The 17,314-nt window shown below is 34.2% G+C and overlaps 1 protein-coding gene across 6 annotated transcripts in view; it reads left to right on the plus strand.

Moving 5' to 3' along the window:
• bsk (mitogen-activated protein kinase dJNK) overlaps positions 1-17,314 on the plus strand; it is an 88,462-nt gene that overhangs the window by 54,304 nt on the left and 16,844 nt on the right. For 5 of the 6 annotated variants that reach the window (XR_012461264.1, XM_074137464.1, XM_074137466.1 and 2 more), the window contains 2 exons: positions 6,376-6,445; positions 15,216-15,361. Coding sequence is in view for 4 of the 6 variants with exons in the window: in XM_074137464.1 (XP_073993565.1) it covers positions 6,443-6,445; positions 15,216-15,361 (149 nt within the window). In the remaining 2 variants the exon portion in view is untranslated. Of the gene's footprint in view, positions 1-6,375; positions 6,446-15,215; positions 15,362-17,314 lie in introns of those variants that run through there. The other variant, XM_074137468.1, reaches the window with a different exon arrangement.

Below are 17,314 nucleotides of genomic sequence, written 5' to 3' on the forward strand. Positions count from 1 at the left end.
AGGAATAAGTTTGATCCTTTACATGAAAGATATTGATCACTTAAATATGTGGCAGGAGGTTTCCAATTTTTTTGGTAATTAAACGCAACTCTCCAAAAATTACCAAATAATTATTAAACCTTCTTGTTTGTAACAGATGTAAAATTAATTTTTAGCCATTTTGTGTACGCTTGAGAACATCTAAAGCTCTTTACATATGATTTTTCTTTGAAAAATCACTTGAAAAACAACTTATTTCCGGATATTAAGAAAAATACTAGCTTTACTGCCTTGGCAATATTTTCAGAAGAAAGGGGATGAAAAAATACATAAAAATGACCTATCGCGTGCTCTTCTTTCTCTTTGATAACAAGTTAAAAATTTGAAATATGATTAATAAATATCAGATTTTGAAATGGCCTAGCTCCTGTAATTTTGAAGATATCGAATTGCGGTTCCCGGTTTCTTTCATAACGTTTTAAACTCTTTAAAACTGTGTATATGAAAATAGGGGGTCAACTGCAAACCCTCACTTTTGGTCGCGCGTCTGCCGCGTGTGCGAGCAGGAATCTAAAATCAAGTCACATATTCTGAAACTAGAGGTGACGGGCAACAAATTTTTCCTATACCATTTTTCGCTCAGATTGACCGTTTTAGCATGAAATGCATTTGAGCCGTCTTAAAATGTAATAAGAATTGTTTGTTATCGTCAATTTTGATCGTCTTTGAAGGAGTCTTTATTATTTCTTATAATTATTATTAAACAAAACTAAATATATTGAAAACTATTTTATTTATTGAGATATTAAGTATTAGAGACAAAGTTTCAAAACATCAAGACTTCCTTCCTGTGCGAACTCGAGCTAAGAAAATTCAGTACGATTCCGAATGCTTTCCTTACCTGGTAAGAATCTGAAAAGAAATGCTAGGGTAAGAAATCTGGCGATTATTAAATGGTTAAGTAGGATTTGAGTTTAGGCTGGGGGCAGAGAGCTTCCAGTATGAGGAGCGGCTACAGTAGCCGCCCCTTAATCTCCTTCCATGCCTTGTCTATCCGCCCCCAACATATTTACCGCAATGCGTCTCTTATGTATCTACAACTGTTTGGACGATGAACACCCATATATATTGAGTTATCACGTAATTTTACACTAAAAGATTATTTGAATTTTATTTGTAATAAAATTATTAAGGATAAAAAACAATGCTTAATCTTTCCAGCAGTGTAATTTGGTTTTTACCAATACTTCAGTGAATTAAAAAATGTGGTTAGGCCCCTCACTGCTGGTTAATATCGCTGATTTTATTCCATAGTTGCGATTGTTTTTTTGGTATTCCTGATCGGTTTCAGGTTTAGTAGTAATCAGTTTGGTGTAGATAATTTGGCTTCAACTATGTTTCCGTCTCATATACTACAGTTGCTGACTCATGTGTACTATTAGCTCATGAAATCATCTAGTTGTTTGTGTGTGAGTAATATACGTATTCTACGTAATTCAAAAATAAATAATTACAATATGATTAAATTCTATATTTCAACTCAGATATGACAGAGAGGATGCCACGATAAGGTTATTGTCTAGAATGCAAACATATCGTCGTTGTCAAACTAATTGCTATGTGACTCTAAGCATTATACGGTGAACTGTGGTCGCTAAATATGAATTGTGCATCAACCAGAATATTGTCAGAATAAAAACTAAGAAAACTAACGTAATCAAGTTAGATTACGAAGCATCTAACCACCAATTTTCAGTCTATCAGAGCTGGTAAAAAAAAGGTGATCTCACTGTGAATGATATCGGAGGATTTTTATACAGGTCTAATAGTGGAAATGTGCTTCAAACTTCGCCTGCCCACATGATTAACATATATTATAATACTTCCTCAACGAAGACGTCTTCCTCGAGAGTATCCTGAACCTTCAACATTGTACGACGGCCCTTTGGAAATAGCTCGATCTAAGTTCAATCAGTTATAGAAAGTTAAACCGTTTATTGATCGTGACTATCATCCATTTTATGATTGTTAAAAGCAGGGGACCCCAAACTTTTTATTCACAGGGGGCCAGTTCACTGACCCTCAGACCGTTGGAGGGCCGGACCATAAAACAAACTATTTTAAAGTGAAAAAACAAAAAACAAAACGGGAACAAATAGAATATTTAAAATAAAGAACAAGTAAATTTAAATCAGCAAACTGTCCAGTATTTCTGTGGGAACTATGGACCTGCTTTTGGCTAATGAGATGGTCAATGTCCGGTTTAGTTATAGTGCTTTTGACTTTCTTCCTACTTCTGCTGTTATTTTGCGGAGCCGTGACGCCGGAAGTAGTACTGTACCTGAGCGACGCAGCGGTTTGCGGCACCACCACATATAGTGCTCCTCTCACTGACCACCAATGAAAGAGGTGCCCCTTCCGGAAATGCGGCTGGGGCCGGATAAATGGCCTCAAGGTGCCGGATGTAGCCCGCGGGCCGTAGTTTGGGGACCCCTGGTTTAAAGTATAAGTCTGATAAGTCCAGTTTTTCATTCAACCATAATAAAATACTAATGTAAATTAGACATGTTTTTAGGTGAAACATATAATCCGTTCCCCAAAATCAATGTCCGTGGTCACTATGTAGAGTGTCCGTTAGACGGAGGTTCCTTTATGTAGAAAGTGTATAGGGGTAAAACTGGGAAATCCAAAAACTGTCCGCAAATGGAGGTGGCCGCTAGTGAGAGTGCCCTTTATGGGAGGCTCGACTGTATAAACTATCTATACAAAAACCTTATGTGAATACTGACTAAGCTAGTATAGTGTGTGACTGAAACAATTTAGCCCAAATATACAAATGTTCAGGAATATACAAAACTTTTGAACAACGACGGTTAAAAGCAAAGAAATAACTGTTTCCTCCATGGACATAATATATTGCTACATTGTCGTAAGAGATAATTCCTCCGAAGTAAGAAGTCAGGGCGGCGATAAGTTTGCTGTAGATGTTATCTTTATTCCCGTGGGGGCGATAGTTCCTTCCACTTCTTTTCTCACTTGGTTGGCTCTTTTCTCTTCTACCACGTTTTTGCAATTTAGCCGCTTTGTTTATTTCATTGATTTCTGTCTAGCCGAGATTCTCACAGCAGAAATTAAAACTGTACACTCTCTCTAATATCTTTAATAAATTATTCAGAAATATAATCTTGATTTTAAACACAGGCGCCACGTTAGCTGAGCGGTTAGATGCGATACCTGCAAAGCTAATATATGTGGTTACTGGGTTCGATTCCCCGGTCTTAGGTCTTGGATTTTATTTAATTGTTTAATACGACAAATTTATAGTAAACTATGTTTGCTAACCGCCTCCGTCCGCTACACCTAATTTGTGTAGTTGGACGTAAAGACTGCCAGAAAATATAGGATTTCAAACACAACTTCTTTATATTGTAAATGAGTCCCCTTGGTAATAGATGCTAGTCTCAAATTTAGAGAGTATTTGCGTAGAATGCCTGCCTTGTCCTTGAACCTCAATGCCCTAAATGGTTCCCACCAGAAGTCAGAGTGATATTTGGGGGAAAAAACAGATCATCTTTTCCCTATTTAGATCCCTATTTAGCACTTCTACGCTGTCTACAGTCCACAAAGTTCATCTATAAAGATGGATACTGTGAAGCCATCCATTCCTGAAAGCTAGGAAGACTTATCCAGATAAAGGACAACAACATGTCCTGGACTATTAAAACAAAAAGGTATGCCCAATTTGGACGGCATATTTATTTCATCATTTTCTGAAATAATCTATATATCCTGGCACCGAGTATATCCTTAACAGAAGAGACTTCTTTCAGCCTTCTTGAACATACTAGCTCCAACCTCGAGATGAAGACTTTCGACCGTCCAGGAAGGGGGGAAAAATTATATTTTTCAAGGTGAATTCCATGCTCGCTCAACCCTCTTGCTAAGTGATTTTGCGGTCTAGAAATCGACCGCACCTCTTTCTCTCATTTTATCGTTCCAGTTATCTAAACTCATCTTCATCAGCTTTATCATTTTCTTACAGATAAAACTCCAGTAGTACCTCATGGAATCTTGCTTAAAGACAACAGTCAAGCTCGATGTTACTCGGGGCTCGAATATCATCCTGATGGAAATAATTTCCAACAATCAGTCGATTCCTTCAAAATTCCAGCCATGTAGCCACCAACTCTCTGCTTTCACCATAACCTTTACCAATGGATAACAGTAGTAGTCATCCGTAACCTTAAAGATCAGACATACAACACTACAGCTTATTCCTCTGGCTTCCTCTTTCGTCTCCCAAAAATCTACTATTTATTGGTAAATTCTATTCTTGAGTGAACTTCTTCATTCCTAGCTTTATCATTTCAGAGAGTAAAGCGCCAATTCCCGGGCATCTTTTTTAGTCCCATTATAATTTCTTCGACTTCTTATTGTTCAGATATTCTACATAATCCATTTATCGGGTGGCTCTCTAAGAATATAATAAGTAATTTCAGGTATCTTATTGCAGAAAATTCAATTTGATGAATTAGGTTCAATAAGTGCCGAGAATACTTTTTCTTTGAATTGATTCTTTGTTGAATTGCAGTAATTGAAAGAAGTTTGAGAATTTTAATCGAATTTTTAAGTATTTTGCTGCGTAGAAATTGGCTTTTAATCTTATCTTCTTTCCCTATCAGAGTTCAGAAGGGCCTAAATGCCGAATTAGATTAATGGGAAATCTAATGGTGTACAAAAAAAAAGATTGGTTACGTAGTTACTTAACTGCTTTAGAAGCAAACTTATACAGACTTGAAATAAAACTAGATCAACGTTAAATAGTGTAGAATTGAGAAGCCGATATCGACTGGTTGTACAGAAATGAGGTCGGTAAGTTCGTGTTAGCCTCTCGTATGGGACTCGGTGTCCGTAACTAGCCTAACTATAGCCATAAGCCACCGTCCACATATTGTGGACATTATCCTCTATTACATTTTCTTTATATGTTCTAGTATTTTTGTTTTAGTTACAGTAATTTCTTTTTGTGCTTGTATGAGGGTGTTTTTTGCTGATTTAAAAAGGAAGTTAAGGCTGTAATTTCCTTCAACTGTTTCCTTTTCAGCAACTAGCTTCCGGCTTTCTATAGGAAGCAGAATTATCTCTAAAAAAACTACTAAAGAAACCTCTCTTTTTATAGGAACATAGTTCATTTGCAATTTCAAAGGTTTTTGATATTCTCTGAGATTATTGATTAAGGATTGAAAGACTTTTTTTAAGAAAATCTCCAAAAAAAACCTGGAAAATCTTTTCAGAAAAGCGGTATTCCCAGTTGGCCGATTTTGACTAAAACCTGAAAGTTGCGTTATTTGTTGGCTCCTAAGCGAAATATCAAATTTGATCTGTCTGGGATTCATCATTTTTTTACTTAAGGGTGGTTAACACCCATTTACAAATAGAAAGAGAGAAATAAATTTGTGTAAACCCTTTTTTCTGTCGCAAGGGTTCTTAAAACGGATATACAGGGTGTATGCGGAGGAGTGGTCGAAACTTCGGGAGGTGATTCAGCAGCACAAATGCAACAAAAAATATTCTCTTCACTTTGGCCCGATTCTCAATAGTGTCCAAGATATTTGCATTTTTAACTGTTCCGTCGATATTCGCGTTTTCCACCTTAAGAACGGCCGTAACTTTTCTATCCTTTATCCTACAACAAATCTGCTTATTCCAAACGAAAGAGCATTAAATTTCCTATAAATCTGCTCAATACAGAGCCTCAAAACGTTTCTTATAACAATGAAATTTTTACTTTAATGTCTAAAAAATTCTTTCTCGATGATTTTTGTTAAAATTTTCAACTGCATTTTCTCAATGGTTAATGAATCAAGGAATCACCTAATTGCAGGAAAAGTTGCGCATTTATTGAACTTCAAGACCATATGGATTTTTTTGGTTTTTAATAAAGCCCTACCCGGAACAGAGGGGTGTAAATGTAGAAAATCGGGATTTTGCGTAACCGACTTTTCACTACTAATTTACTCAAATGTCAATTTTTGGAGAAGAAACAAAAGAAAAGTAACCATTTTAGTTTTTAACAATTATTATTTAATAAAACGGAAGTAAAAAATACAGTAGCAATAAAACACCGTAGTAATAAAATACAATAGGTAGGTGCCGTGCCGTACCTAAAATTGCTACAAGAATTCAAAATTTTCAACTTCCACCACAAAAATTTAATCCTCATTACTCAGTTATTTTTTATTTATAAATATCTTTTATTTTCACGTAGTTCCATTGACGCAGAGATACGATTCACAATGTTTCATTGTCGCTGATATGCGAAGCTTTTTATTGGATGCCTTATTAAGTGCATTAAATTAGTTTATCTCAAGTAACTAATGTTTTATTTCTTTTCAGGGGATGCTGATTAGGTGGCAACATCTCTTCTTCTTAATACTCCTCCTCATCTGATAATGGGCAGTTGATGGTATGTATTTCTTTAGTATTTATGCCAATATTTTGTTTATCTTCCCTGATATACGAGTATTATGTACTGTTTTGATTTTTATTAAGGTAAACTACACACTTAAGAAATTTAAAGAACAACTTAGACTACTAATAATCAAAATATTAGCGGCTATTATGTATAATTTTTGTAAAATTAAGTCAAAGATTAGAGGTAAAATTTTCAGTTGTTTTGTAATTTCAAACTTACAAAAGTACATATTGCAATTAGAGTGCTGTCATACCATTTATTTTTTTACAAATATCGATTTTTTGCCATTCTTCAAACCGGAATTCATTTCATTTCAGTGATGATTTAGAGAGCAGTGATGGCAGATTTTGTCGTCACTGTTTATCTGGTGTGAAAATTCATTCGACCAGAGCAATTATCTTTCTAGTTGACTAATTTTAAATGATAAATGTTAATTATACTCGTAGGTTTTTGATATTCTCATGAAGATAGAGCAACTGGTTAGGTCTGCCTTAAATTACTGCACTCACAGTTCAAGGAAGTGTGCCTAGAATATCTTGCAGCTCCATCTTTAAATCAAAAGTACGTTTTTAATCACTCTATTGCCATCAAAACTACTAAAAACCTTAAATCTTTTTTTTGTTTGCTTTTTTTGGCATTGGCTTTCGCCGTACAGCCAGCATCGTCTAGGTGCTTATCACTAGAATATCACTCACTCTCCATTCTTACTTATAAATACATTCGCTTCACACATTCATCCCTCTACTATATACAACTATTTACATAAACCTTACAACTAATGGATGGATCAGAACTCTAACATATATTCCCGCCATCCTTATAGCTTAAACGAAATTAAAATCAAGGAATCCTTCACTAATCATTTTCTTGCATTCATTCTAATCGGCTATAACTTTTAAATACATTCATATTTCTTTGCTAGCTCTGCTACAGATTTAAGCACATAGATCTTGGTGGAGAATATTATGTCTTCGTAGCGAAATGGTGCATCTAAAAACCTGTATATGTCGTCAAACATTCGTTTCCTTTCTACTACATAACGTGGACATATCATTATTATATGTTTGAAATCCTCCTCCTCATTGCAATCTACGCAAAGAGGAGAGGACCTTTTGTTGATCCTGTGTAGATACGATCCGCACACCGCGTGGTTCGCTCTCAGCCTGCTTATTGTCGTAACAAACCTTAATTCTTAAAAAAATGGAGTATAATTTAAGGAGTTAGTACACCAACTTTAATGGTCATTGTAATTCTCTGTGAACTCCTTAAAAGCATCTAATTTTCTCGCGAAAATTCTTCTAGCCTAGTGATAGACATTTTGGTAGGATAATACGTGAAAGACTGAAAATATTGTACGTAAACGGGGGAATACCAAATTTTTAGAGTTAAAGAAAGAAAAATAAATGATTAGCTAGAATCGATAATTTACTATATTGTTTGAATAAGCCAAAAGGATATAATGTAGAGGAACTACTATTGTAATAGAGTAATATCGAGGTAGCTGTGGCAGCGAATTGGCCGTCTCCAAAATTATTTTACAACACTCATGGGACCAGTTTGTAACTATTTCACGTTACAACAACAACTCTCCCTGTTCATTCCACCAAACTAACAATCGTAGCAGTTGCTACTGAATTCCGGACTCCATAGCTTCTATCACTTTTCACTAAGATTGACCTGCATCTGTTTCTTTGACAGTTGGGTATTCCACTCTTCAGATATACAAATTTTGCTTTTTGTTTTTGCTGATAAAATATCCTTTTCCAATAATATCTTCATGAACATCTAGACAAAATAATTGGGTAAAATATTAGTTTTTAGATAGGACAACTTAAGATAAGTTACTAGAAACTTGGGATTATTCGTCAAGATATTTTTATTAAAAATATTTTTGTCTCAATCACTAAATAAGGACTCATTTAGTAAAATAAATTCAAATTTCATTGCTAAGCCTCTTCATCTTTATAATTATCACGTTACAAATAAAGTAATGTAGTATAAAATATAATAGTTGTTAAATTAGTTAATAATAAATATGTTTATTTAAAATAAATGATAATGCTGATTTTATTATTATTAATAAAAACATTTAAAAAAATTCTGCTCTGAACGAACTCCGCCTGCCTGAATTGCCTTAAAAAAAATTCTGCTCTGAACGAACTCCGCCTGCCTGAATTGCCTGTGATTCATAAAATATTATTAAAAATGCTTCATTATCTGTAAGCAGGAAAAGTGAAACAAAAAATATAGAATTTCTTTTAAAAAGAACAAATATATGAAAACATTCTTTGAATTAGTATAATTTACTGATAACATCTATGATTAGTACTTAATTAAATTTTTGAATTATTAAGTCTGTATTAGAATGCATTTATTAAAAAAAAAAATTTAAAACAGTTGCCCCCCCCAATTTACCATTTAGTTATAATAAAGTTCTTCGAACTCTTTCAGTACTTTTTTTTGTTAAAAAAACTTTTTCAATTAAGTCCAAATTACAAATAAGTAAAACTGATTTTCTTAACGAAGAAAATGTATGCTTTTAATCAGAGCTTCACAGCGGTCCTTAAAGATCAGATTTACATTTACGAAATAACGTAACGTATAAATTTAAACTTTTGTATTATAGAATACAATTATACAATAAAAGTTAGCAATACATTTTAAATATTATAAATAAATAATTATATTATAAATAATGTTATGCATGCTACATCCCTGTATTGTAACCTGAAGAAAACCTTACACTCTATTCTAATATCACGATGTGGGCTTTACGCAGTGATCGATTTGAATTAGGTGTAGTGATGAATATTTTACTCCTTAACTTATATAATATACAGAAAACAAGTATAATTATTTAAAATTTACTAATTTAATAGTAGCAACCAGTTAACAGCAAGATTACCTACCACTGCTAATTATGGAAACATTGTAAGTACAGTAAACATCAATGTTAAAAAACATTTCCCAAAATTATTTTAAATACAGTAAAAGCTCCTTATTCGCGCTTCCTTCATTCGCGTTTTCACTATTCGCGGATTAAAAAAATGCGACCCAATTCCTATATTCGCGGAAGTACACTATGATAATAAAAGGATTCCAATAGGTATCCAACCCAATATCCTTTGTAAATGCCGTCAAATGGACTAATAAAAAAAGTAAAATAGATCTTAGTATTACAACTTTGCCTAAAGTATGTTGTTAAATGATATCGCCGAGGACTTTGACATAAGCCGCCTTCGCCGCGATCGGTGTTTTTGAGAATGTAAACGCACAGAATGAAAGCAATTGTTCGTGATCCAGCAATAGAAAAAATGGAAGTGGCGTTGCCATTATGGATCGAAGACCGCATCCAAAAAAAAGGGTGCCCCTGAGTGGTCCAATGGTCCGGGTGAAGGCAAAGTATCTTTACGCTCATTTTAAAGAACCTGATGGTAGTTGTAGTGGGCAAGTTCAAACTTTGACTGCAAACAAAAGCTTTTAAAAACTGCCAAGCAAGAGAAAATTACAAAATTCTCCAAACCATTGCCTAAGCCTTAAGATAATTAATGAAAATGTTCAAAAACTTCAATTAAATTGATTTTTATATATATTTTTTTTTTTTTATTTTGTCACCTAGGAACGAATCCCGTATAAATTACCATTCCGTATTCACGGTTTCTGTATTCGCGTCATATTTATGGAACATATACCCCGCGAATAAAGAGCTTTTACTGTATATCTTAGCGATTTGAGATTTGTTTCCTAATTTTGAAACTTCTAAAGCTGGGTGGGTAATCAATATTCTGAATTCAATTTCCACCAACCTAGCCTAAGAGGTTAGCCTTTTCGTCGTAAGTTTGTTATCTTCTGAATTATTGAAACGATAGCAAGAATATTGAGCACTTATTTTTCTTATTCCTACACTTTTATTGCAAATAAATATTTTGGGTTCGTCTCCCGTGTCTAATTTTTTTTTTTTTACCTGTTGGAACCTATATAAAATTATGAATGTTAGAAGATAACGTTATCGAATGTGGTAGATGTTTATATAATAATAGTTAGACTTATCTAATGTTTCCAATTTAAACTGATCAAGGTAAACCTATTCTAAAACATATTAAAATTTATTATAAGAAAGCACAGGTGACCGTTTTTCATTATTTTAATAAACAGTGGTAAGGTAAAATTAGAAAATTATTCTTTTCTAGTAGATGTTGCGCAATGTAGTGTCCTCAAGGCTTTGTGGAAATGCTAACATTTCGTTTACAAAAACAAAAAGCAAACAGGCGACTGAATGTAAATTTTAATTTAAACCGTAGGTTTTCTTATCTAATTTGTGTAAACATTAACAATGAGCTGCAAATTAAAGTATCCGAGAAAGGCCTTTCAACTATTTACTTTCTTACTAATAAAAAGTAAATACATCAGATCTGAGCCAGCTAATTTGGTTTGGTTATTCAATAATAATAATATTTATACTTCATATGAAATATTTACAAATTACAAAATGAAATATTGTACGGCTTGGAAAATCCGTCAGCCGGAGTTGATGTTACTATAATACAAAGAGAAAAGAAAAACAAATAAACCAAAAAAAAATAATAGTAATAATAAACAAAAAATATAACCGACCTAGAAATAAAAATAAAACGAAATAACCAATATATAACAGAATTATAAATTAATAATTAAACTCCTGAACCAGCTGATAACGATAAGACCAGGCATGGCGAGCATATTTAACAAGAGGTTGACAATTTCGCGTTCCATTTAGGAAAGAAATCAATTGTTCTCTCGTAAGTACTGAACATCCGAGATAGAGTCTCCGGATCTCAGAAAGAATTGAGCAGTCACCAAGAAAGTGAACCACGTCTTCAATGCACCTTGAATTACACAGAGAACAAAGTTCAATCTCCCTAGGCAGCCATGGCGTATGATTCAGGTAGACAAGCTCACATCTTAACTTAAAAATCCAGCGGAGTTCAGTTAGAGTTAGACCCAAGGAGTTATCTTCATTCAAGTGACAAAGGCTAAATGAGTGGTCAAGTTCTCTGTATAAAAGGAAGCGGGACGAAAGAGAGACGCGGTCCAGAAACCCCCGACGATGAGCTGCTTTCATCTTAATCAACAGGGAGGCTAATTGATCCTTCCACGCAGGTATATTTTCCACAGAGGCCACAAAATCGCAGGAATACTTCTGAGCCAAGTCTATCCAATGTCGAAACCAGAAAATCTTTTTATTGATAATCTCCAACGCTAAGATTCTCGTTAAGCGGCACTGGGGGAGATCTAAGACTCTTAAAATATATTTAAAATGGAGTTTCAAAGTAAATACCTCCAACAGGTCCACAGCGGTCTCAATGTAAAGCATATAATTAGGCGAAGATGAAGGAAGTGCAAATAATTTTTTAATAAAAAATCTTTGGAGACTCTCTACAACATCATACCTTTGAAATCCCCAGACCTGGGCAGCATAACATACCACTGAACGACAGATGGAGTTAAAAACTTGGAATTTAAATGGAAGAGGTATAGTACCTTGCGAGAGATAGCCAGACCAGACGAGATTAAGGATTCTCTTCGAGGATGCCGCCTTCTCTGCATGATGGGTATTGAGCGAAAGACGAGGCGTCAGGGTTACACCCAGATATTTATATCTATTAACAATCTCCACTGGATGATTTTTGTAATTATTCAATAAATCTACTTGTTTTTGTTTTTTTTAACATTATTTCTATTTTTTGCTGGACGTTTCGGCCAGTAATAGCCATTCTCAGCTCTTGTGAAGTTTATTTTTCTTTTTAGAATATATTTTTTGTTTTAACCTTCTTCCAGTTATCTTTTTAGATGAATTCTTTTATTTTATTTTGTAATATTTATTATTTTAATTTCGTGGGGTAGCCATGCCATCTTTATCATGTAGAATGAAACTTATAACAAAAAAAGAAAACGAAAAATTATTAGAGTTGAGTTGACTGATGGAGGTTGAAACGTTCTGAAATAATATGATAATAATAAAAAATAATAACAATTAATTCAAAAAGTCTGGTCAGAATAAACAACCTAAAACTGTGGTACTTTAAAAGGTTTTAATTTCTTTTGGTTGTGGTGGTCACAGTGTTAATAGGCCTTACAATACCAGGATCTCGGGATCCCGAATACCGGAATCCCGGACGATTTTTGTCCGTAATTAAAAACCGGTATTTTTGTATTACATTGGTTGATAAAAATTGAATTTATACACAATTTATCATTTTTCAGATAAAGAATTTAATTTATTATCTTCAATTATTGCTGCTCTTACTCCTGTAAAATTAACAGTAGATGCATTTTGCCGAAAAGATGCAAATCTTTTGACGGCTGACGCTTCTTTGACATTTATGTTAAATACTCTTTCCCAGCAAAAATCTACAATTGCATTAGAATTATTGGAAGCATTAAAATCTCGAATTTTACTGCGACGAACTGAATTATCACAACTACTTCAGTATCTGCAAAAAGGCTCACAAGATGTTGTAGAAGTATTTAAACGCATATCCAAATTTACAATCATTAAAAAAATTGTAAGCTTAACAAAACGGCTCACACATGAAAATCTAGAAGATACAGAAGATATGGAAGTTGTGCAAGAAACATCCCTTCCAATATCTTTTCAAATTAGTAACGAAACAATATTAGAATCTGACAAGGTAAACGTAAACGCATTAAAGAGAAAACTACAGGCAGCAATAGACGAAACACTAAATACTTCACCCGTGCCTGCGTTTAAAAAAATTCCAAGTCTGGAACAAAAAATGAAAGATGAAATTACTTTTTTTGAAAAAACAGGAACCAAAGGAACGTATTTACAAAATGTGTATGATTTCTTAATGACAATAGTGCCGACAAGTGTAGAATCAGAAAGAGCTTTTTCAGCGGCTGGTTATACGAGGGTCGTTTGAATGTCCGTGCAAAAATAAAAACTACTTAATTTTTTGGGGTAAACCTTTTTTATTTTTCAACATAGTCTCCTTTTAGGCTTATACACTTCGTCCAACGCTGCTCTAGTTTGTTGATCCCTTCCGAATAATAGGATTTGTCCAAGTCTGAAAAATAGCCATTCGTTTCTGCAATCACCTCCTCGTTTGAATAAAATCTTTCTCCCGCCAGCCATTTCTTCATATTGGGGAACAAATAGTAGTCCGAGGGAGCCAAGTCTGGAGAATAGGGGGGATGTGAAACGAGTTGGAACCCTATTTCCATTAATTTTGCGACCACAACTGCTGAGGTGTGAGCTGGTGCGTTGTCGTGATGGAAAAGGACTTTTTTGTGGGCCAATCGTGGGCGTTTTTCTTGCAGCTCGGTTTTCAAACGGTCCAATCACGATGAATAATATGCACCTGTAATAGTTTTACCCTTTTCCAGATAGTCGATGAGGATTATTCCTTGCGAATCCCAAAAGACAGTCGCCATAATCTTTCCGGCCGAAGGAAGGGTCTTCGCCTTTTTTGGCGCAGATTCCCCCTTGGTAACCCATTGTTTAGATTGTTCTTTGGTCTCAGGAGTGTAGTGATGTATCCATGTTTCATCCACAGTGACGAAACGACGCCTAAAGTCCTGCGGATTCTTCTGGAACAGCTGCAAACCGTCCTTGCAACACTTCACACGATTTCGTTTTTGGTCAAACGTGAGCAATCGCGGCACCCATCTTGCGGATAGCTTTGTCATGTCCAAATGTTGATGCAAAATATTATGTACCCGTTCATTCGAGATGCCCACAGCACTAGCAATCTCACGCACCTTCACTCTTCTGTCATCCATCACCATATCATGGATTTTATCAATGATTTCTGGAGTAGTAACCGCAACAGGACGTCCAGAACGTTCAGCGTTACTTGTGCCCATATGGCCACTCCGAAAATTTTGAAACCACTTATAAACTGTTCTAATCGAAGGTGCAGAGTCACCATAATGTTTATCAAGCTTCTCTTTAGTCTCCTGAGGCGTTTTGCCTTTCATAAAGTAGTGTTTAATCAACACACGAAATTCTTTTTCGTCCATTTTTTGAAAATCACTCGACTTCCTCGATTCAAACGAATGCCAAACACAAAGAAATAGACCGATCTGGCTGAAACTTATTGTGTGTTCTTCCAAGAGATGCTACTAACTAAACATAACCTCGATACGCGCCAGTAGTGCTATCTCTCTGACTTTGCACGGACTTTTCAAACGACCTTCGTATTTGTACGAAAATTCGGTCCTCGCTTGATGATGAAACGATTGATTGTTTATGTTTTTTAAGAGCATACTTTAATAAACAAAACGCAAGTTATTAATATTGTTTCATAAATACTTTCAATTAATTATATTTTTCGCTTCTTTAATTACATAATGCCATGCGAGCCTATTATATGTAAAATATAACATAAAATTTAATATGTACTTTTTTTATCTACCTATTCCTACTCTCTATGTAATAAAATTAATAATATCTACTCATTTCAGAACAATATTTATTAGATTTCAGCAATAGTTTGTTAACAAGTCAATATAATATCTGATGTAAGTAAAAATATAACTAGTAAATTTTTTATTAATAATACCGGTTTTAATACCGGTATCCCGATATTTCAAATTTCAAATATCAAATACCGGCATTCAGATTTTACTTCGGTATTGTAAGCCCTAAGTGTTAATCAGCAATTTGATTGGTGTTCCTTTTTTATTAATGCCAAAAATTGTAATCACTTTTATTGTTTTTTTTAATTTTCACTACAAATAAATTTTTTGTCCATTGCAGGTGCGAATGCCGTTCCTCGTTGGCAAGATGAGTTCTCGGCTCTCCTCCCTTTTCTACACCGTGGAGGTCGGAGATACGAAATTCACTATATTAAAGCGATACCAGAACCTCAAACCAATAGGATCAGGCGCTCAAGGAATCGTTTGGTAAAAATTTTAATTTTTGAAATAGTAAATAATTATGTCTATATTGAATTGCTCTCGTTTTTATTGACTATTAATGCTCAAAAGTAAATACTTTTAGAGGTTTTAATTTAATAAAGAGTAGTGTGTAGCCAGACTATAGTGATAACTAAGGAACGGATTTTTATGTATTTAAAAATGCCAAATATTTAATTAAAATATGCATTTATTTTCGTCAATTATGTGGAAAATATGTGATTTTCTTAAAATATTTTCTGGAATATTTAAGTAAAATGGACATTTTTTTTTATGAAAATGGAATTTTTTTTGGGGGGGGTGCAAGTTATAATTATTTATACAAGAAAAGAACATTTTTACAATTTATAACAATTTATTAGGAACAATGTAATTTGTTTTTACAAGTTATAATGATTTATACAACAAAGAACATTTTTACTATTTATAAAAAGATGTGTTAAATTTTCAATTTTGAAAACTTCACTCTTCGAAATTGTTTGCAACCACATGAAATTTCAAATGTTGGAACGTAAAGTGACGACGATCTGGGCGTAAGATGGACTTGTAACGACTAAAAGATCGTTCAACATCTACAGATGTTATAGGTGCCTTGCTGAAAGAAGTTATCTCGTTGGTTGTAAAGGGTACACGATGTTCTGAGGTGACTTCTGTTCCACTGATAATATCAGAAATCTGGCGGATGGTCTCCCACCCTTTGTTCTTGCTCAGTACTTCTACCAGTTTTGATCTGATCAGATCTCCCTTATTCCCAGGTATTCCTTCCACCTTTTCGATGACTTTTTTTTAACGTTGGACACGTTTTCTGTCAGTCGAACATTTTGGGACTCAAGTTGGGTAATGGTTTGTGCAAGAAATACGCAATTGTCAGAAAAGAATACACTAAGTGACCGAACGAAATTAATTGGACACTTCAACGAACGAGCTGAAAGAACAGACAACTTCAAAGAACTAACAAGTGCCCGTCACTGTTTAGCAGCATTCTGTGCAAATTACAATAACCATTGTACCCACTGTGATTCACAGCCCTACAGTCTGTGGTTCACAGTTCCTGTCAACCACCTCCCAATTATGAAAATATGCCCAAAATGAAAAATATGAAAAAATATGTACATATTTTGATTAAATATGTAGAAATATTTATTTATTTTAATCAAGTATGTATAAATATGCGATAACATCCAAATATGTGGAAATATGTGAAATAAAAGTAGACTCAAACGGCTTAAAAAGTGTCAGTATGAATACTTCTAGTTGAAAAACGTCTGTAAATTTGCCTAGAAAAAAATATGTAAATACATACGAATCCGTTCCCTAGTGATAACCAACTAGAGTGAGTGAGTAGAAACGTTCTTTCCTTCTGGTTATTTTGGATAGATTTATAGTTAGTTGACTTCTTCGGGAGTTTATAACAGTGCATTGTCTCCAATTAATTTTATTGCCCGGGGGATTCGGTCTTGTGCTCTGGGATCGACACTAATCAAATTGAGTGGCAAACAGATTTTTTAAAAGTAATAATTCAGATATTTATGCAGAGTCAACACTCATAAAGATCTTTCTATATTGTAAGTTATCTGTGGCGTAAAATTTCAGTGTTCGAGAAAGTTTCGCAGTTACTCTATGAAGTTATAACTGGTATAATTACTTGTAAGAGTAATCTCTATCCTAGCATGGAGCCTTTCAGTAAATGGTAATACTGTGCTCATGTTTATAGCAGGTTCCCTAAATCTCGAACCAAATTTTTGCGGTAGAAAACCTATACGAGGTGTGACTATTAATTAAATAACGAGACTATTGCTGTAAAACATTTTATTTTAAATTTATACATATTTAGTTATTATCACCTTCAATATACACCCCTCCCCTATCCCTACAACGCTCCATGCGAATTTACCATTGTTCGAAACAGTGCTGGAAGTCTTTTTCTGTGAGCACCTGCAT

Source organism: Rhodnius prolixus, unplaced genomic scaffold (assembly GCF_049639745.1).
Source record: "Rhodnius prolixus isolate KJV_2025 unplaced genomic scaffold, Rpr scaffold_5, whole genome shotgun sequence".
NCBI lineage: Eukaryota > Metazoa > Arthropoda > Insecta > Hemiptera > Reduviidae > Rhodnius > Rhodnius prolixus.